This window comes from Manis javanica, chromosome X, assembly GCF_040802235.1.
Source record: "Manis javanica isolate MJ-LG chromosome X, MJ_LKY, whole genome shotgun sequence".
Taxonomy (NCBI): domain Eukaryota; kingdom Metazoa; phylum Chordata; class Mammalia; order Pholidota; family Manidae; genus Manis; species Manis javanica.
In genome coordinates this window covers 112,052,797-112,073,889 of record NC_133174.1, presented here as the reverse complement: position 1 = coordinate 112,073,889, position 21,093 = coordinate 112,052,797, and the positions used below count along the sequence as shown (strand labels likewise).

General features: G+C 39.8%; 1 protein-coding gene across 1 annotated transcript; it reads left to right on the top strand.

Annotated features, from left to right (window-relative positions):
• Positions 1 to 946: 946 nt before the first annotated feature.
• RBMX2 (RNA binding motif protein X-linked 2) lies at positions 947 to 17,518 on the top strand. Its single transcript, XM_037016995.2, has 6 exons — positions 947 to 2,003; positions 2,182 to 2,297; positions 3,241 to 3,292; positions 14,514 to 14,643; positions 16,285 to 16,462; positions 16,939 to 17,518. Exons 1-6 carry the CDS (start codon positions 1,999 to 2,001, stop codon positions 17,436 to 17,438), a joined length of 981 nt encoding a protein of 326 aa, XP_036872890.1. The 5' UTR covers positions 947 to 1,998; the 3' UTR covers positions 17,439 to 17,518.
• Positions 17,519 to 21,093: the final 3,575 nt, after the last annotated feature.

Genomic DNA, 21,093 nt, shown 5'->3' with positions numbered 1-21,093 from the left:
GAGAGGTGGATTTGGCTGGACATACTGTTCAGCCTTTCCTTGAATGTGGGGATGGCCTCTGGCTTCCTTAGTATTGCCTATAGAACCTAGAACTGTGGCCTGCATACAGTGGGTGCTAAATGAATGTTTTTGGTGCAGCTACCTTGGATGGCAGATCCTGGTCCTCCTCTCAAACACTAAATTCAGAGGCCCTGTGGATCCCTATCACCTTTCCATTCAGACTTAACGTTAACAGAAATCTCTAGGTATCACTTTACCTATCAATTCCTACCAATTGCATGCACCTCCATGGAGGTGTCCCAGGCAAACTGGGATGGTTTTCAGCTCTCCCAGCTTCAGAATATCTCCGCTGAACCCACCAGCTGGATAGTAGCAATTTTCATGTGTTTTACTCAACTTAAATAGTCCTTCCTTTTGGTTGGTCTTACTCTCTTTTGCTTCAGCTTCCTTTTGTACTCTTATGACCAAGGCCCAGGTATAGTCCCAATTCTCTCATTTAACAGTCATCTAAAAAAACCAGTCAGATAATGCTGCATGCTAGTTAACCACTTTGCAGTGACTATTTTACCCTATAACTGAGTTACCTAAGGTTCCTAGGAGCAGATAAAACTCGTTAGCAATCTGTCATTATTTAGTTTTCATTGCCAAGATAATTCTACAAAGTTAATGAATAGCTGGGTTGGTGGGGGCACACACACAGCATGAATGAAGAGAGAGACCATAATTGATGGGCAGCCTCTGTCCTGCTTCTTGGCAGGACATGGGGTACATGTTGAGCCATTGAGGGTACAGATGTCTTCATTGCCATCATCATCATCAAAGTGCTTTTATGAAGTGCCTGATTTCTGGGGCTCTGTGCTAGGCCTATACAGAGAACTGCACAGCTCTGGAAATCCAGTTCAACCGTGCATGGTCTGAGACCAGATATTGATGTGGAAACGTGCAAGTTAGATTCAAATCTTCAATATGGTTTAAATCACACATTATATGCTACCATCTCTTCTATGGGTTCCCAGTTATTTCTGGAGTGGAATCTATCCAGAGACTGTATCTTGTCTCCTCAATGATATTATTAGCAGCTTGAGGAGCTTACAGTTACACTGCTGTCTACAGACTTGCTGTACTGGACACAGATGGTCAGTAAGGGTTGATTAAATCAACCAGACCTGATGGGTAGAGGCAGAGGACCTTTCAAGCTAATTAATTCCTTGTGAACCTGTTTCTTCCTCTATAAAATGGGGATGGTAATTGTAACTAAACTTCATGGGGTTGTGAGGATGGAGGAGGGCCAATACATGTGAGTTGCTTAGCACTTACATAATCCAGCATTATCTGCTCAGTTGTTAGCTATAAATTTAATAATATTAATTTCTGTCCCCTGCTTAAGTAGGAGACTGGAAAAGGGTGAGGGTAGCAGCTCTCACACAAATCTGGGTATTCAATTCAGCCTATAGCGGCACTCTGGTCAGCTGCCTATACATTAGGATTTGAGGGACAAAAGATTTACCCTCTCACGTATCTTCTTCACTTTTCTGCCATATCTCCTGAACAGGTATACTTTCTTTGATGGGTGTGTGTGTGTGTGTAGGCGGTTGGCTGCTAGCGAAGGCCCAAGTGGGGATTCGCCCTGGGAGCAAAGGCTCGGACAAAAGTAGTTAGTTATATCGGGCACCTTTTTCAGTGTCCATTCAGCAAACATTTATACCTGACCTAATCAATGCCAGACATCGCTAGGGTCCTGTAACAAACCAGGTTCCTCCGTTCCACAAACGAAGGAAACGAGGGACTAAAGTTGTCCGGAAATAAGAACCGAACCGAGTTCTGACAGCCGCTTTCCCCGCTACTGCGCAGACGCCCCACAGGCGCGGGCGCGGCGCAGCTCTTCCAGCGCGGCGCGAGCTCAGGCAGTCCAATGAGCTCGCGGCGCCGGGGCTGCGCACGCGCCATTTAGTTTCTCTAGGAAGTCGAGACTTTGTAGTTGAGCGCGAATCTCCGGAGATGAAGTAAGGCCTCTGCTTCCATCTCAGGGAGCTTGTGTTCTGAGGTGGGGTCGCCCACCTCAGACTGCCGGGCCGCGGGGCGGGAGAAGTGCAGAGACTAGAGAACTAGTCCCCTAGTTTTGTGCTCCCGCGCCCGAGGCCAGGCCGCACTTACCTGTCTGCTTTTCTGCCCCTTGTGCAGCCCTTTAACTAAAGTGAAGCTGATCAACGAACTGAATGAGCGTGAGGTCCAGCTTGGGGTGGCGGATAAAGTGTCCTGGCACAACGAGTACAAGGATAGCGCCTGGATATTTTTGGGTGAGGTCCATATCTTTATTCGGCAGTGCTCCTTATGCTTTCCTAATATTTTAGCGTGCCTGACCTTCATTACTCCCGACATTCATCACCCACTTTTATTTCCTTTTTCTGTTTGCCCATAAATCCGTTTTCCATATCTCTTTCCTCCCGCATCTCTAGTTTGCGCTCTCTGCCAGTACAGTGCTCATGATAGTACAGTAAGTGGGACAGCTAGAAGAGTGGAATTCTAGAACTCACGATCTTAACCACCATCCCATATTACTGCTAACCACCCCTCCCTCCCTTTTTCCGTTTCCCTCATTTTCCTCATTTAATTAGCTCCTCCCTTCTGTCCATGGCCATATTACTATCTATATATAAATTGTCACATCCAGTAATTTGACAGTTTGTTCAAAGAGGTTATTACACCAGACTTTGTGCTAAACACTTTATATCCATTGTTTTATTTAATTTTTATAACAATTCTCTGAGGTAAGTACTAGTATCCCCATATTACAGCTGAGGAAGGAAACATTTGCAGAGGATTTCCTATGGAATGCTTAACAATTGTCTACAATCCTTAGTCTGTGTGAGGTGGGGTTAATACATATTTAAACTGATTTTGGGTTTTAGCTGTGAATTTGTGAGTCAAGAGCAGATGAGTTCAGGGTTGTGGAAGAAGAGTTTTGTGCTGGAAACTATCTGCTTTGTCCATAAGATTCTGGGTGTGAGGAGGATTAGTTTGGTTAGTGGTGACTCTGAGCTTTCCACTCAAACTTAATTGCTCTTTTTTCTGTAGTACTGCTGCACCTTACATGTGCTTCTGTCAGTGCATCATACTGTGAGTTCTTTGATGGCAGGCCCTGTGACTTACTCTTTCTTGTCTCCCCAGTGCCTAGCCTAGTGTACAGTACACAGTAGACACTTGGTAAATGTTGAACTGAAATGCGGTTTTCTCTTCTAGGAGGGCTTCCTTATCAATTGACCGAAGGGGATATCATCTGTGTGTTTTCCCAGTAAGTCTTTCATTTCCTGCCTTCTGGGCCATTGGACTAGTTTGCTTCCATAATGCACTTTGTGACATCCCAAAAGCCATTCGTTTTAATTCCAGGCTGACTGGCCTCCCTGCATGGAAGGGCTGGGACTTCTGCTCTAGTGTAGATCAGTCCTAGGACATAGTTCTAGAACTCTCCCAATGTGGAAAATCCAAGTTGTATGATTTAGGAGGCCGTCTTCGGGATTCTGGTCCATTTTTATTGATTTTTCACTGAGGCTTGTTCAGCCTGGGCCTACACTTGAATAGAGTGGAACTTCCAGGAAGATACTATGTTGGCCCATCTCCTGAGTTTGCGCTCTCTGCCAGTACAGTGCTCATGATAGTACAGTAAGTGGGACAGCTAGAAGAGTGGAATTCTAGAACTCACGATCTTAACCACCATCCCATATTACTGCTAACCACCCCTCCCTCCCCTTTTCCCTTTCCCTCATTTTCCTCAATTAATTAGCTCATTTAATTACTCCTAGTTTACAAACTAGGAGTAAACCATGATCGCAGGGCCTTTCTGGGCCCACACCTGTGTGGCATTATGGGATTAGGGTAAAGCACAGAGGAATTGGGAAAAAAGCAGAAAGTTTAGGCAGTAGTTTGCTTTCTTTGTTCCTAGATGAGTATGAGCAGAATCAATCTCTATCCAGAGGCTGAGAATCACAGGCAGATGAGAAATAAGAATGAACAGGAGACCCTTCCATTATTCATTCTGCTATGAGGTGATAGGCACAGTACTGGGTGGGAGAGTTTTGGCAGCTCACACTGGTAGTGGTAGCTGGTAGGAGAGGGGCTAGGCACAATTCCACAGATGGACAGAGTGGTTAGATAGTCTACAGGGTCAGAGGGCCTTGGCAGTTCATAGGAGCAGAGGGCCAGGGCCTCTGGGTTGTACAGTCTTCAGAGGCATAGGACTGTTGCAGAGAACTTAGCATGTATAGGCAGAGGATCATGGCAATAGGGACTGGGCAAGTGAACAGCCAGCACACTCTGGCAGAGGCATTGCCATTGCAGGGGATGGTTGGGTCATCCTACTGGCAGGGGGCCCTGGCTGAGTGGTTGGGCACCATATAGGGCAGAAAGCCACAAAAAGAAATTGGGCAGTACAAGTGAGAAGAAGACCATGGTGGAGGGCCTGGGCAGCCCAACACAGGTAGAGGGCCTGGCAAGGAGAGAGGCTGCTTCCTCCAACTTCTGGGTGTTGGGAAGTTCACAGCAGATGCAGCCTGTAATTTCCATTCTTTCGTGTTATTTCTCCATGGTCCAGCCTTCCATATAGGAGTGGTTTTGTTTTATTTGCATTGACTAATGAGTTAGTGTGTGTTTTTATTCTGATTCTCTATTTTGGCCACACACATTGGTCTCCTGAAGATTGCCTTTGCCACTCTTAACAATGATTTTCAAAAAATATTTTTTTTTCTGATTTTCAAGATAATGTATAATCATTATAGCACATTTGGCTAAAAAGTAAAGTATAAGTAAGAAAATAGAGTATACTTGAAGGAAAAACTTAACATTTTGGTATATTTCTTTATCGTCTTAAAAAAATGTTGGGAATTTTTTCCACTATTTTGCTGTTAATAAATTATACTTCAGTGTACAGTGTAGTATATACATCTTCACATCTCTGATGGTTTCCTTAGTGAAATTACTGGATCAATATATTAGCAGTTTTAAGATGTTTTATAAACAGTGCCAGATTGCTCTCAGAAAAGGTTCTGCCAGTTTCTACTCTCACTAGAATGCCCATTTTTCAGAATCCAAATGAGCAATAGTTATTTTAAAAAATATTTGCCATGTGGCTTCTCATTATTTAACTTTGCCTTTATTTCATCATCAGTGAGGTTGAACATCTTTTCATAGAATTACAGGTTATTAGTATTTCTTTTTCTTTGTAAATTGTCTATTAATAGCCTTTGCCTACTTTTTTCTTTTGGTATGTTCCTCATTTTCTTACTGAGTTTACAAGAGCCCTTCATGTATTAAGGATATTAACTCTTTGCTGTAATACTTTGTCATGCATTGTTTACTGTGGATTTATTTTTTTTAAATTTGATGTGTTATACTATGTTGCCATCATTATTATTTCCTGATGCTCAAATTTTCCCATTTTGGTCTGTAGGAGTTCCTTCAAGTCAACTCCTCTATTCTTTTTTCCTTTTAGCTTATATTTTGAAATAATTCCAGGCTTAAAAAAGACAAGTTACAAAATAGTATTAAAAAATACCTATATCCCCTTCACTCGGAGTCTGCAGATGTTAGCATTTTATCACATTTGCTTTGTCGTTATTTATTTCTACAGATACATATTATTTTTTTCTGAACCATTTGAGAGTCAGTTGTAGATGTGATGTCCATTTATCCCTAAGTTCTTCAATGTGTATTTCCTAAAAAATAAGGACATTCTGTTTTTTAACCTCAGTATAGTGATCAAGTTCAGGAAATTAATATGGATAAAATGTTATTATCTGTATATAGACTTGATTCAGCTTCAAAAGGTGTCCCAATAATGCCCTTAATATCAAAAGGAAAGAAATTGTTTTCTGGTCCTTTATCTGTAATATAAATTATAAATATTTTCTCTTAGTTTGTCATTTGTCTTTTGACTTTGCTTATTGTGTTTTTTTTGCTGTGGTATTATTTTTAAAAATTTTTGTATATTCATATTTATAAATTGTATGGTGAAATTGACTTTTTAGGTTATGTACGGTCCTGTAAGTTTTATTACATGTATAGATTTGTGTAATCGCCCCCACAATTAGGATGAAAAACAGTTCCATTTTCCCCAAAACTCCCTTATGCTATATCCCTTTATAGTCTTCCCCTCTAGTATTTTATGTGGTTAAATTGATCCATCTTTTCTTGTATTGTTTTTGGATTTTTAGTCGTAATTAGAAAGTATTTTTCCCCACCCACCCACCTGTGTACTCTTTTAGTGTTTGTATGGTTTCAATTTTATGCATTGAAATCTCTGATCCATTTAGAGTTATTCTGATGTATACATGTAGATATTCTGATATAAGATTGCAGATCCAATCTCATGTTTTTTTCAAATGGCTATCCAGTTGTCCCAACAACATTTATAGAAACATTCATATTTTCCTCAAAAAATTGGGACATTACCCTTATCATAACTAATTTTTCCATATATACTTGAGTGTCTTTCTTGGCGTTGTATTCTGTTCCATGGGTTGTCTCTTCATGTGCTGATACTACACTAATTAATCATAGAAGCTTTTCAGTCTGGGAGAGTTACTTCCCCTCATTGTTCTTTTTTTAAAGTTTTCCCAGCTATTCTTACATGATCAATTTTTGTAAAATTTTATTTTCGTATCATTAATCTACAATTACATGAAGGACATTATGTTTACTAGGTTTCCCCCTTCACCAAGTCCCCCCCACATACCCGTTCACTGTCACTGTCCATCAACATAGTAAGATGCTGTAAAATCACTACTTCTCTTCTCTGTGTTGCACAGCCCTCCCCGTGCCCCCCCACACTATACATATTAATCGTAATGCCCCTTTTCTTTTTTCCCGCCCTTATCCCTCCCTTCCCACCCATCCTCCCCAGTCCCTTTCCCTTTGGTAACTGTTAGTCCATTCTTGGGTTCTGTGCTTCTGCTGCTGTTTTGTTCCTTCAGTTTTCTTTTGTTCTTATACTCCACATATGAGTGAAATCATTTGGTACTTGTCTTTCTCCACCTGGCTTATTTCACTGAGCATAATACCCTCTAGCTCCATCCATGTTGTTGCAAATGGTAAGATCTGTTTTTTTCTTATAGCTGAGTGATATTCCATTGTGTATATGTACCACATCTTCTTTATCCATTCATCTACTGATGGACATTTAGGTCGCTTCCATATCTTGGCTATTGTAAATAGTGCAGTGATAAACATAGGGGTGCATCTGTCTTTTTCAAACTGGTGTGCTGCATTCTTAGGGTAAATTCCTAGAAGTGGAATTCCTGGGTCAAATGGTATTTCTATTTTGAGCATTCTGAGGAACCCCCATACTGCTTTCCAGAATGGTTGAACTAATTTACATTCCCACCAGCAGTGTAGGAGGGTTCCCCTTTCTCCACAACCTCGCCAACATTTGTTGTTGCTTGTCTTTTGGATGGTAGCCATCATTACTGGTGTGAGATGATACCTCATTGTGGTTTTAATTTGCATTTCTCTGATGACAAGCGATGTGGAGTATCTTTTCATGTGTCTGTTGGCCATCTGAATTTCTTCTTTAGAGAACTGTCTATACAGCTCCTCTGCCCATTTTTTAATCGGATCATTTGCTTTTTGTTTGTTGAGGTGCATGAGTTCTTTATATATTTTGGATGTCAGACCTTTATTTGATCTGTCACTTACGAATATATTCTCCCATACTGTAGGATACCTTTTTGTTCTATTGATGGTGTCCTTTGCTGTACAGAAGCTTTTCAGCTTGATATAGTCCCATTTGTTCATTTTTGCTTTTGTTTCCCTTGCCCGGGGAGATGTGCTCAAGAAGAGGTCACTCATGTTTATGTCTAAGAGATTTTTGCCTATGTTTTTTTCTAAGAGTTTTATGGTTTCATGACTTACATTTAGGTCTTTGATCCATTTGGAGTTTACTTTTGTGTATGGGGTTAGACAGTGATCCGGTTTCATTCTCTTACATGTAGCTGTCCAGTTTTACCAGAACCATCTGTTGAAGAGACTGTCATTTCCCCATTGTATGTCCATGGTCCCTTTATCGAATATTAGTTGACCATATATGTTTGGGTTAATGTTTGGAGTCTCTATTCTGTTCCATTGGTCTGTGGCTCTGTTCTTGTGCCAGTACCAAATTGTCTTGATTACTGTGGCTTTATTCTTCCTTCTCGGGATTGCTTTAGCTATTTGGGGTCTTTGGTGTTTCCATATGAATTTTTGAACTATTTGTTCCGGTTAATTGAAGAATGCTTTTGGTAGTTTGATAGGGATTGCATCGAATCTGTATATTGCTTTGGGCAGGATGGCCATTCTGACAATATTAATTCTTCCTAGCCAGGAGCATGGGATGAGTTTCCATTTGTTAGTGACCTCTTTAATTTCTCTTAAGAGTGTCTTATAGTTTTCAGGGTATAGGTCTTTCACTTCCTTGGTTAGGTTTATTCCTAGGTATTTTATTCTTTTTGATGCTATTGTGAATGGAATTGTCTTCCTGATTTCTCTTTCTATTAGTTTATTGTGAGTGTACAGGAAAGCCACAGATTTCTGTGTGTTAATTTTGTATCCTGCAACTTCGCTGAATTCCGATATTAGCTCTAGTAGTTTCGGAGTGGAGTCTTTAGGGTTTTTTATGTACAATATCATGTCATCTGCAAATAGTGACACTTTAACTTCTTCTTTACCAATCTGGATTCCTTGTATTTCTTTGTTTTGTCTAATTGCCGTGGTTAGGACCTCCAGTACTATGTTAAATAACAGTGGGGAGAGTGGGCATCCCTGCCTTGTTTCCGATCTCAGAGGAAAAGCTTTCAGCTTTTCGCTGTTCAGTATGATGTTGGCTGTGGGTTTACCATATATGGCCTTTATTATGTTGAGGTACTTGCCCTCTATACCCATTTTGTTGAGAGTTTTTATCATGAATGGATGTTGAATTTTGTCAAATGCTTTTTCAGCATCTATGGAGATGATCATGTGGTTTTTGTCTTTCTTTCTGTTTATGTGGTGGATGATGTTGATGGATTTTCGAATGTTGTACATCCTTGCATCCCTGCAATGAATCCCACTTGGTCATGGTGTATGATCCTTTTGATGTATTTTTGAATTCAGTTTGCTAATATTTTGTTGAGTATTTTTGCATCTACATTCATCAGGGATATTGGTCTGTAGTTTTCTTTATTGGTGGGGTCTTTGCCTGGTTTTGGTATTAGGGTGATGTTGGCTTCATAGAATGAGTTTGGGAGTATTCCCTCTTCTAATATTTTTTGGAAAACTTTAAGGAGAATGGGTGTTATGTCTTCTCTGTATGTCTGATAGCATTCCGAGGTAAATCCATCTGGCCCAGGGGTTTTGTTCTTTGGTAATTTTTTGATTACCGCTTCAATTTCGTTGCTGGTAATTGGTATGTTTAGATTTTCTGTTTCTTTCTGGGTCAGTCTTGGAAGGTTGTATTTTTCTAGGAAGTTGTCCATTTCTCCTAGGTTTTCCAGCTTGTTAGCATATAGGTTTTCATAGTACTCTCTAATAATTCTTTTTATTTCTGTGGGGTCCGTCATGATTTTTCCTTTCTCATTTCTGATACTGTTGATTTGTGTTGACTCTGTTTTCCTCTTAATAAGTCTGGCTAGAGGCTTGTCTATTTTGTTTATTTTCTCAAAGAACCAGCTCTTGGTTTCATTGATTTTTGCTATTGTTTTATTCTTCTCAATTTTATTTATTTCTTCTCTGATCTTTATTATGTCCCTCCTTCTGCTGACCTTAGGCCTCATTTGTTCTTCTTTTTCCAATTTCGATAATTGTGACATTAGACCTTTCATTTGGGATTGTCCTTCCTTCTTTAAATATGCCTGGATTGCTATATACTTTCCTCTTAAGACTGCTTTTGCTGTATCCCACAGTAGTTGGGGCTTTGTGATGTTGTTGTCATTTGTTTCCATATGTTGCTGGATCTCCATTTTGATTTGGTCATTGATCCATTGATTATTTAGGAGCGTGTTGTTAAGCCTCCATGTGTTTGTGAGCCTTTTTGCTTTCTTTGTACAATTTATTTCTAGTTTTATGCCTTTGTGGTCTGAAAAGTTGGTTGGTAGGATTTCAATCTTTTGGAATTTACTGAGGCTCTTTTTGTAGCCTAGTATGTGGTCTCTTCTGGAGAATGTTCCATGTGTACTTGAGAAGAATGTGTATCCTGTTGCTTTTGGATGTAGAGTTGTGTAGATGTCTATTAGGTCCATCTGTTCTAGTGTGTTGTTCAGTGCCTCTGTGTCCTTACTTATTTTCTGTCTGGTGGATCTGTCCTTTGAAGTGAGTGGTGTGTTTAAGTCTCCCAGAATGAATGCATTGCATTCTATTTCCTCCTTTAATTTTGTTAGTATTTGTTTCACATATGTTGGTGCTCCTGTGTTGGGTGCATATATATTTATAATGGTTATATCCTCTTGTTGGACTGAGCCCTTTATCATTATGTAATATCCGTCTTTATCTTTTGTTACTTTCTTTATTTTGAAGTCTATTTTGTCTGATACTAGTATTGCAGCACCTGATTTTTTCTCTCTGTTGTTTGCATGAAATATCTTTTTCCATCCCTTGACTTTTAATCTGTGCATGTCTTTGGGTTTGAGGTGAGTTTCTTGTAAGCAGCATATGGATGGGTCTTGCTTTTTTATCCATTCTATTACTCTGTGTCTTTTTATTGGTGCATTCAGTCTATTTACATTTGGGGTGACTATTGAGAGATATGTACTTATTGCCATTGCAGGCTTTAAGTTTGTGGTTACTAAAGATTCAAGGTTAGCTTCTTTACTATCTTACTGTCTAACTTAACTCGCTTATTGAGCTATTATAAACACGATCTGATGATTCTTTATTTCTCTCCCTTCTTATTCCTTCTCCTCCCTTCTTCATATGTTGGGTGTTTTGTTCTGTGCTCTTTTCAGGAGTGCTCCCATCTAGAGCAGTCCCTGTAAGATGCCCTGAAGAGGTGGTTTGTGGGAGGCAAATTCCCTCAACTTTTGCTTGTCTGGGAATTGTTTAATCCCTCCTTCATATTTAAATGGTAATCGTGCTGGATACAGTATTCTTGGTTCTAGGCCCTTCTGTTTCATTGCATTAAGTATATCATGCCATTCTCTTTTGGCCTGTAGGGTTTCTGTTGAGAAGTCTGATGATAGCCTGATGGGTTTTCCTTTGTAGGTGACCTTTTTTTTTCTCTCTGGCTGCCTTTAATACTTTGTCCTTGTCTTTGATCTTTGCCATTTTAATTATTATGTGTCTTGGTGTTGCCCTCATTGGATCCCTTGTCATGGGAGTTCTGTGTACCTCTGTGGTCTGAGAGGCCATTTCCTCCCCCAGTTTGGGGAAGTTTTCAGCAATTATTTCTTCAAAGACACTTTCTATCCCTTTTTCTCTCTCTTCTTCTTCTGGTACCCCTATAATGCGGATATTGTTCCATTTTGATTGGTCACACAGTTCTCTTAAAGTTCTTTCATTCCTGGAGATCCTTTTATCTCTTTCTGTATCAGCTTCTCTGGGTTTCTGTTCTCTGTTTTCTAGTCCATTAATGGTCTCTTGCATCTTGTCCATTCTGTTCTGAAGTCCTTCCAGAGCTTGTTTTATTTCTGTATTCTCCCTCCTTAGTTCTTGCATATTTCTCTGCAAGTCCATCAGCATGGTTATGACTTTTGTTTTGAATTCATTTTCAGGATGACTGGTTAAATCTATCTCCCCAGGTTCCTTCTCAGGGGAAGATGTAGAAGGTGTCGAAGCTGTCTGGGTTAGTATTGTCTGGATCAAATTTTTTTGCCTTTTCATGTTGATAGGTGCAGTGGAGTGCTATTGACATGTCTATCAGCTGGGAGAGTCAAGACTTTCCACTTGGCTCCTGGCCTTTCTTTACTGGGACAGCTGTGACCCGTAGTGGCTTGTCTTGGGCAATTGCATGTAGATTGGGTCTCTGTATCTTGCCCAGCTGGTATGGAGGAAGCTCCCTTGCTGTGGGCGTGGCCAGCCTCAGGCTGCTGCTCTGCCATGGCGGGGCCCCGGAGGGGTAATGGACGGGGGGCTGTTTGGCTGTTTACCTCCGTGAGGGGTCTCAGAGCTTTTGCCCAGGGGGTTAGTGCACCTGGAGTTCCCTGGAATTTCCAGCTGCTGGACTGTGGCTCTCGATGCTTCCGTCCAGCCGTGGGGTCCCTGTCCCTTTAAGACTTTCAAAAAGCACTCGCTTTTCTTTGTCACAGGGGTGCTGGCTTCGTGACCCGCTCAAAGGTCTTACTGTCCTCTTTCCCTAGTGTCCAGCACCCCACACATGCTCTGTGTCTGCGCTCTGGTGCGGATGGGTAGGGCTGGGTGTTTAGCAGTCCTGGGCTCCCTCTCCCTCCCCGCTCTGACTCCTCTCCTCCCACCAGGAGCTGGGGTGAGGGGCCTTGAGTCCTGCCAGGTTGCGGCTTGTATCTTACCCCTTTCACCAGGTGCTGGGTTCTTGAACATGTGGATGTAGTCTGGCTGTTGTCCTGTGTCTTCTGGTCTCTCTTTTAGGATTAGTTATATTTGTTGTATTTTCAAAAATATGTTTTTGGGAGGAGATTCCCACTGTCCTACTCATGCTGCCATCTTGGCTCCGCCTCTCCACAACTTGTATTTTTAATTGGGAGTATATTAAATTTAATATTTACTTTGGGGAATATTTTGATATGTTTATGTTGAGTCATCCTATCCAAGAACAGGGGATATCTTTATATTTGTTCAAATTTATGTGTGTTTCAGGAGTTTTAAAATGTTTTCCTTATATAGGCTTTGTGCATTGCTTGTTAAGTTTATTTCTAAGTATTTTGTCCTTTTTCTCTTTTGCTGTTACCAATGGGTTTCTCTTTCATTATGTCTTCTGATCACTGATTATTGTTTGTGTGTAAGAGGGTGATTTATTTTTGTTAACTTTATATCCCTTAATCAGTTGTTACACTCAGTATAACATTTTTAACATTGCCATTGATTCTCTTAGGTTTTCTATATATACTATATCATATATAGTCTTCAAACAGATAGTTTCACTTCTTTTTCATTTCTTATATCAGTTTTCTTCAATACCTACAATAGTAAATAGTTTTAAATAGTTCTTGACCTTAAGTTGAATAGTCTCTGGTACACGTTTCCCCCATCCTCCAGAAGCAATTACCATTTCCTAGCCACAAAAATCCTCTTTGGATTTACTTTGGTTAGCAAAAACAAGTACTAAGGTGGGTCTTTCATAAAAGCAAAGTGGCTTAAAGTGAACATTATGATAGTGAGGGAAAGCTATTATTTTCTATTAAGTAAGATGTTAGATTTTGGGCCAAAGTATATGTATGTGGTCATGTTATAATGTAATCCACTAGCTCCTATTTTATTTTTATGACTTTATTTTTTAATTTATGAAGTGTTAACTTATCTGTAATTTATATTTATATAAGGGATAAGGTAGAATTTTTTCCATTTTTGATTTAATCTATTCTTGCTTTTATCTTTATTAACTCCCATCTGCTTTCCTTAGATTTGCTTTCTTCTATATTTATTTTTTTCTTTTTTAAAAATATAATTCTTTAAGGTTATAGGTTTTGCTGAGCCATATCCCAGTGGTTTTGGTATATATTCTTCTTCTCATTTTTGTTATTTTCTATGTAGCTTGCCATCGATTTTTTTCTGTATTTGTTTCACTTTATCTTTCATCCATTATGTTAGCTAGGAGAGTACGTTTCAAGTTCTACTTAGTAGAATGTTTTTTATTTAAAGTATTAGTTCCAGCTTTACAATGTTGTGATTGGAGAACATGGTCTATTTTATTTTAGAGGATATTGAGGTTTACTTTAAAACCTATTCTGTAGTCACGTTTAATACACGTTTCATGGGTTCCTGAGAAGAAATTGCCATCTTTTTCTAAGATTCTATGTATCTACTAGTCTGACATTAGTATTTGTTCACAATATAATTGTTATTTTTGTGTATTTATATTACATTATTATATATTAATTCCACTGATCTTATTTTTATCAGCTTTATATGTTACAAACTTTAAGCTTTATGGGATGTGAAAAATCACATAACTTCCATTATTAGTTTTTCTTTGTATTTCTAAGTCTTTTTATATTAAAACTTTTGATTTGTTAATTTATGCATAAATTTTAAGAGTTATACTCTTGTTATGTATTAGGGCCTTTATTTGTATAAAGGAGCCCCTTCTTAGTCCTGTTAAAAATTGTTTTTCTCTTGAATTCATCTATCTTAATATTACCACCCATTTTTTAAAAATGAAGTATCATTGATATACAATCTTATATTGGTTTCAAGTATCCCACCTGTTTTTTAATTATGTGTTCCTGCTGTATCCTTGCCTGATTTTGTTTTTAACCTTTCTATGTCATCTTCTAGATGTGTGTCCTGTATAGACTATATTACTTGAATTTTGTTTTGTCATCCAGTCTGAAAGTTTTTGCATTTTAAATCAATAGTGTCTTACTCTTTTATAAAATAAATAGATATGGGGAGATTGTTAACATTAATCTGGTACGGGAGAAGAAGACTGGGAAATCCAAAGGATTCTGTTTCCTTTGCTATGAAGACCAGAGGAGCACAATTCTGGCTGTTGACAATTTTAATGGGATCAAGGTGAGTGTGCTTACTAGGCAGGGTTTATTTTAACTGGACTTTTCCTGTGTGTAGGGTTTCAGTTTCATTTCCTACCCGATTGCCAAATGCTTGAGGACAGTACTGGTCAGCTGGGTGTGTTGTGAGAGTTGTGGAGGGGTGGGGAATATACTGACCAGGGAATGATCTCAAGAAATAATTCCATTGACTCATGATCCTGCCAGCACTTGTTCCTTTTTCCCCATCTGTTAGAAAACCATCTCCGAGGAGCATAGGTACCCCCTCAGTGCCCCAGCCAGGCCCCTATTTCTCACCTTTGCCTCTTCACACCCTACTCTCATTGTTGGTGTATGGAGAATGAAGAGACTGGCAAACACTGTTCTTCCATCCTGTCTTGTGTCAGGGGATTTGGGGCTACACTGTGGCTCCATGACCTAGGACTTTGTCATATATGTCATTATGTATGTTCACTGACATTGCAGTGCTGGACCCTGGAGATTTTCTAGTTAAAATCTGATGAGAGTAATTTAATCTGAAGTTTTGTTTCCTCTGTTCCCTCTCACCCTCACCCTTGTGAGTGAGACCTGGGGCTGAACTTAGGGGATGAGGCAACTCAGGCTTATCTGTGCTCCCCATGGTCCCTGCACTCATTTAGGAAAAGCACTGCAGTTAAATGAGCATTGTCACAGGTTAGGGGGATGACTCTTGACTTGGAGAGTTTATCACTGATTACACTGGTATGGAACAGCTAGACACCGTAGGACAGGGTGGAACAAGGTTCTAGTTTCATTTTTAAGAGAGCTAGCAGTTGAAGTCAAAAGGAAGGTTTCAAAAATGTCTTGAAATGGGAAATAGGATAGATGTTAGAGCTGCTTCTGCTCAGGCTTAAAGGTAGGAATAAACCTGCTCTTGTATTAGAACAATAAAAGTGAGACTTCTCAAATTTCAGATGGCTTTGCCTATAGAATAAGTCCATATCCAAGTGTTTTTTAAATGAGGGGTCCAGTTTTTAAAAATTGTTTACCTGGACAGTTGTGATTTACAGTGAAAGGGGCAGTGTGAGCCATTGTTCCAGTATGGTGGGGGTAGAGCAAGGTGGGAGGGCTTAAGATTTCTTCCCCCTCCCTACTATTGGTCTGCTTTGGCTTCATCCTAATTGCTATGTTGAGAAAGCAGCTATAGCATTGAGCTCAATTTCAGGAATTTCTTCTGGCTGCCAGGCCACAGTATGTTTCATTGTAAATTGATGTTACAGATTGAGGATTATTCAGTGTTCCTGCATCTAAATTCTCCAAGTTTTCCTAGCTGCTTGTGCTTTGGGGCAGTACTTCCTGGGTTTTTTGCACTTTCATGGCACATGTAGAACATGCAGATATTAGAATTGCACACTGGGGTGAATGGGTGAGGCTGCCTAGTACAATTGCCTTGGGGTCTTCAGCTGCCCCAAGCCCTATTTGGCTACCCTAAGAGCTGAGCAAATTGTTATCTCGGTATATGTGCTGTGACATAACCAGTTGGGCAGGTCTGCCTTAGAGATTTCCCCAGAAATGGATTTAGCAGTTAGGTAATGGGTATGGTTCAAACCATGGCTTTCTGGAGCTGGGTTCAGATAGTTTGATATAGGAGGGTTTTCTTTGCTGAATCATTACCCATTTGTCTTAGATCAAAGGAAGGACTATCCGAGTGGATCATGTGTCTAACTATCAGACTTCTAAGGACTCAGAAGAGGTTGATGATGTAACAAAAGAGCTCCAGGAGAAGGGCTGTGGGATTCATACCTCCTCACTGTGTTCATATGAGAGCTCTGAAGATGACAAACGCACAACAAAACACAAGACAGGTAAAGCATTAAGACCAAGAGAAGGTTCTGGGGAGTCTTAAGTGTTTGTTCTTGCTAGCATTCCTTACAGCAATCAGTTCTTAAGTGTGATAATCAGTTCTTAAGTGTGAAGGGGGAAAGTGTGGAACCTTACTTTAATTGGGAAAGGAGAGTTATCAGTGGAAAGCTAATACTGTGGATTAAGTACTGTCTCCAAAATTCATATGTTGTTGAAATCCTAACCCCAAGTACCTTACCTCAGAATGTGACTGTATTTGGACATAGGGTCTTTAAAAAGGCAATCAAGGATTGAATTGCTTATATAGCAACTTGGTATATCAAGGGTGACAGACATCCAACCTGGCTTCTCAGAGGCACTTTCTTGGAAGTTTAGACTATGACTGCTTCACATTGCTGCCAGGGATGCTTTTCTTTCGCATATCCTCCATCTGCTCTATCTTCCATTTCTTACGGTTGCACCCGTTTTTTTCCTCCAGACAAAAAGGGAAAAAAGAAAAGAAAGAAAGACAAGGAGAAAACTGACTGGGAGGTACAGGCAGAGCAGCCAGTCTCCTCTTCATTGCCCAGAAGCAAGATGATAAAGGAAAAGGATGACCCTGGCTCTAAAAAGCACAGCAGCAAGAATTCGGAGATGGGTCAGAAGTCAGAGTCCAAGGAAACATGGAAGCACCACCCCAGCTCCCCTGAAGTCGGGACAACCTGCCCTGGTGGAGCAAAGGATCGAAAGAGGGAGCTGAAGGAGAAGCCCAAGCATGAACACAAGTCCTCAAGCAGGAAAGAAGAAAGAGAAGAAAAGAATAGGAATAGAGACAGAGGTCGGAGTTCAGACACCCATTCTAGCCGGCACAATGGGCGATCAGAAGGGCGTAGTCATAGAAGTGGAAGCAGTAGTCGAGATAAATCCCGTAGGTGTAAAAGGGCCCGGCATTCCTGGAATGGGGTGTCCTCCAATCCCAGTGAGCACGGGCATCACTGATGCTGCAGCTTGTTCAGCTGCTTGGCAGAATTGGAAATGAACAGAATTGGAAATAAAATACTTTAAATGTTTTTAAAATACAGTGAAATTCAGTTATGCTTTTTACTATTTCTATGTGTGAAATCTCTGGGACTGAAATTCTTTTAGTCCCTTGAGTATTGTGGTCATTGAGAGAGCTATAGTTCCAACAGCCAAATGTCCTAGACTTTTGAGCAAGAATCATTGTCTTTGGGAATATGCTTGGTACTTGTCAGAGGATGTATCCTAAATTTTGATTTGTAAATATGGCCCTTGAATTTATGACCCCAGTTTATGATGAAATAGCCAGTAAAGGGGAAATGCCAGGGAGTTCTAGAATTTTAGTCTTTGTGCTAGGTGTTTAGAACTCTTGCAGTGATGCCTCCTGTTGGTAAGTAGAATCATAGCATGGAGAAGTGTGGCTTAACTAGGTTCAGACAGTTTGATATGAATTTGATGATGATTCTTAACACAGCCTGCTCCCTTCCTACCCTATCCCCCCTTTTTGGGAATTTTAAATGTCTTTTATTTTCGGTTGATATGTCTCTACATTTTTTCCCTTGCAGTTTATTTATGTATTTATTTCTATTGAGGTGAAATTCACATAACATAAAATTAACCATTTTAAAGGGAACAATTCAGTGACAGTTGGTACATTCAATGTTATAAAACCACCACTCTTACCTAGTTCTAAAACATTTTATCACCCCAAAATGAAACTCTGTATCCATTAAATGGTTACTCCCCACTCCATCTTCTTCCTTGTCCGTGGCAGCCACAAACCTGCTTTCCATTTCTATGCATTTATCTATTCTGTACATTTCATGTAAGTGGAATCATACAGTATGTGGCCTTTGTATCTGGTGTCTTTCACTTAGTGTAATGATTTTGAGGTTCATCCATGATATGTAGCATGTATTAGTACTTCTCTTTATTCTACTTTTTTATTTTTGAAGCATAGTTGACATACAATCTTGTATTGGTTTCACGTATATAACCCAGTGGTTCACCAATTACCCACCTTACTGAATCCCTAGCTCAACTAGTGTGCTTACTATCTGTCAACATAGATGTTACAGAACCATGAGCTATGTTCTGCATGGTGTACTACCATCCCCATGACCAACTTACATCATGATTGAGAATATTTGTGCCCCTTTATCCCCCTCACTCTGCTCACCCACATACCCCAACCCCTCTCCCATGGTAACCACCAGTCACTCCTCAGTATGTATGAGTCTACTGCTATTTTGTTCATTTTGTTTTGTTTTTAAATTCCACAAGTAAGTTAAATCATGGCATTTGTCTTTCTCTGCCTGGCTTATTTCACTTAGCATAATACACTCTAGGTCCATTCATGTTGCAAATGCCAGTATCTCTTGTATATGGCTGAATAATATTCCATTGTGTATATGTACAACCTCTTTATTTACTCATCTATTGATGGACACTTTTGGTTGCTTCTGTATCTTGGCTGTTGTAAATAGTGTGGTGAAAAACAGCAGTGGATATATCTTTTCAAATCAGGGATTTCATTTTCTTCGAGTAAATTCCTAGCAGTGGAATTACTGGGTCGTATGATACTCTATTTTTAGTTTTTGAGGAACCTCTACTGCTTTCCAGAGTGGCTGCACCAATTTGCATTCAACAGTGTAGGGATGGTCCCCTTTCTTCCACATCCTCACCAACACTTTTTTTTTTTTTTTTTGAGAGGGCATCTCTCATCTTTATTGATCAAATGGTTGTTATCAACAATAAAATTCAGTATAGGGGGGTCAATGCTCAATGTACAATCATTAATCCATCTCAAGCCTAATTCTCGTCAGTCTCCAATCTTCTGAAGCATAACAAACAAGTTCTTACATGGTGAACGAATTCTTACATAGTGAATAAATTCTTACATGGTGAACAGTACAAGGGCATTCATCACAGAAACTTTCGGTTTTGATCATGCATTATGACCTATAAACAATCAGGTCAAATATGAATATTCGTTTGATTTTTGTACTTGATTTATATGTTGATCCCACATTTCTCCTATCATTATTATTATTATTTTTATTTTTAATAAAATGCTGAAGTGGTAGGTAGATGCAAGATAAAGGTAGAAAACATAGTTTAGTGCTGTAAGAAGGCAAACGTAGATGATCAGATGATCAGGTGTGTGCCTATGGACTAAGTATTAATCCAGGCTAGACAAGGGCAGCAAGACATCCACGGATGCAGAAGATTTCTCTCAAAGCAGGGGGGGTGAGTTTCTGAGCCTCACCTCTGTTGATCCCCAAATTCTCACTTGATGGCCCCCCTGCGACTGTGCCTGTCTTAGGTTGTTCCTCCCTTGAGGAATCTTACCCGTCTCTGGCTAACCAGTCATCTTCCGGGGCCATACAGGGAAATGTAAAGTTGGTAAGTGAGAGAGAAGCCATATTGTTTGAAAAGGTTAGCTTTTTACTTCTTTGCAGATTTATGCCCTGTGGCTTCTATGCCCAGCACTTGTCTCGAGGTATCTTTACCACCTGGAGGAATTATGATACTCGGTAAATTCGATATGAGGCACAAATTCTATTTAAGGGTTGTAATTAGGAAGGAAGAAGAAAAGCTATAGATGTAGCATATGAAGGAAACATGGGAGGATTGATTATTTCTTTGACATATCTTCTTGTATAGTACCTTAAGTATGTATAGGTTTTAAACTACTAACTAATTTGCACACACATATTAACATAATAGGAATACGGTGACATAAACAAAGCAAATCTATAATTACCATCCATCTCCAGTGAAGCCAAGAAAAACATTTAGGCACCCTAGGCATTTGTGAAAATTTATCTATGATATGATGGATATTGTCCAACTGTACTTGAACCATCAGACAAATTAAAGCAGCCCATTTCTGGGATCTGTTCACATCCCATATGTTCTTTTAACCATAGATAGTCTATAGTCATGAGATTTTGGAGTGCTACAACTTGCACCCCTCCCAACTCCTGGTTGAGTTCCAACAGTACAGATCCGGTCAAATTCGTTGTCTCACTGTATGCACATGCCAGCCTACACATCTCCCTCCTCATTCCTATGGCAAGTCCAGGAGACAGTGGGCTGGATGCAGCCACAACCGCAGCATCGTTCGGATCCCTGTGGAGGCTTTTTGATGATCATCCCCTGGCACAAGTCCTCCAGAGAGTGCTGATGCCGGAAGCTCCTCCTCATATCGTATCTTAGTTCATTTTCTGGGTGTCCAAGATAGGCCTTGATCTTCTGCATAGAAACAAACAGACCCTTTGCCCACACTTTGACATGCCCTCTATACCACTGTGCAGAACTCATTGGAGGTCAGCACACAGTAACTGCTTTTTTTTTTTTTTTTAATTAAGAGAAAGGAATATTATCAGAAAAGAGTACCTCCATAGCTGATCATCTGACACCCTTTAAGTGATCAACATTAAGGATATTTAAAGCATGTGTTGATCTTTGATTTACCAATAGTTTTATCCTGTTAAGGAGTAATCCCCCTTTTCTTTCTTTTTTTTTTTTTTTAATTTTTAATCTACACTTACATGAAGAATACTATGTTTACTATGCTCTCCCCTATATCAGGTCCCCCCTAACAACCACATTACGGTTACTGTCCATCAGC

Coding starts and splice junctions, on each gene's coding strand:
- RBMX2 (XM_037016995.2), top strand. Junction 2,298..3,240: donor TAGCGCCTGGATATTTTTGG/GTGAGGTCCATA, acceptor TTTCTCTTCTAG/GAGGGCTTCCTTATCAATTG. Junction 3,293..14,513: donor ATCATCTGTGTGTTTTCCCA/GTAAGTCTTTCA, acceptor TAAAATAAATAG/ATATGGGGAGATTGTTAACA.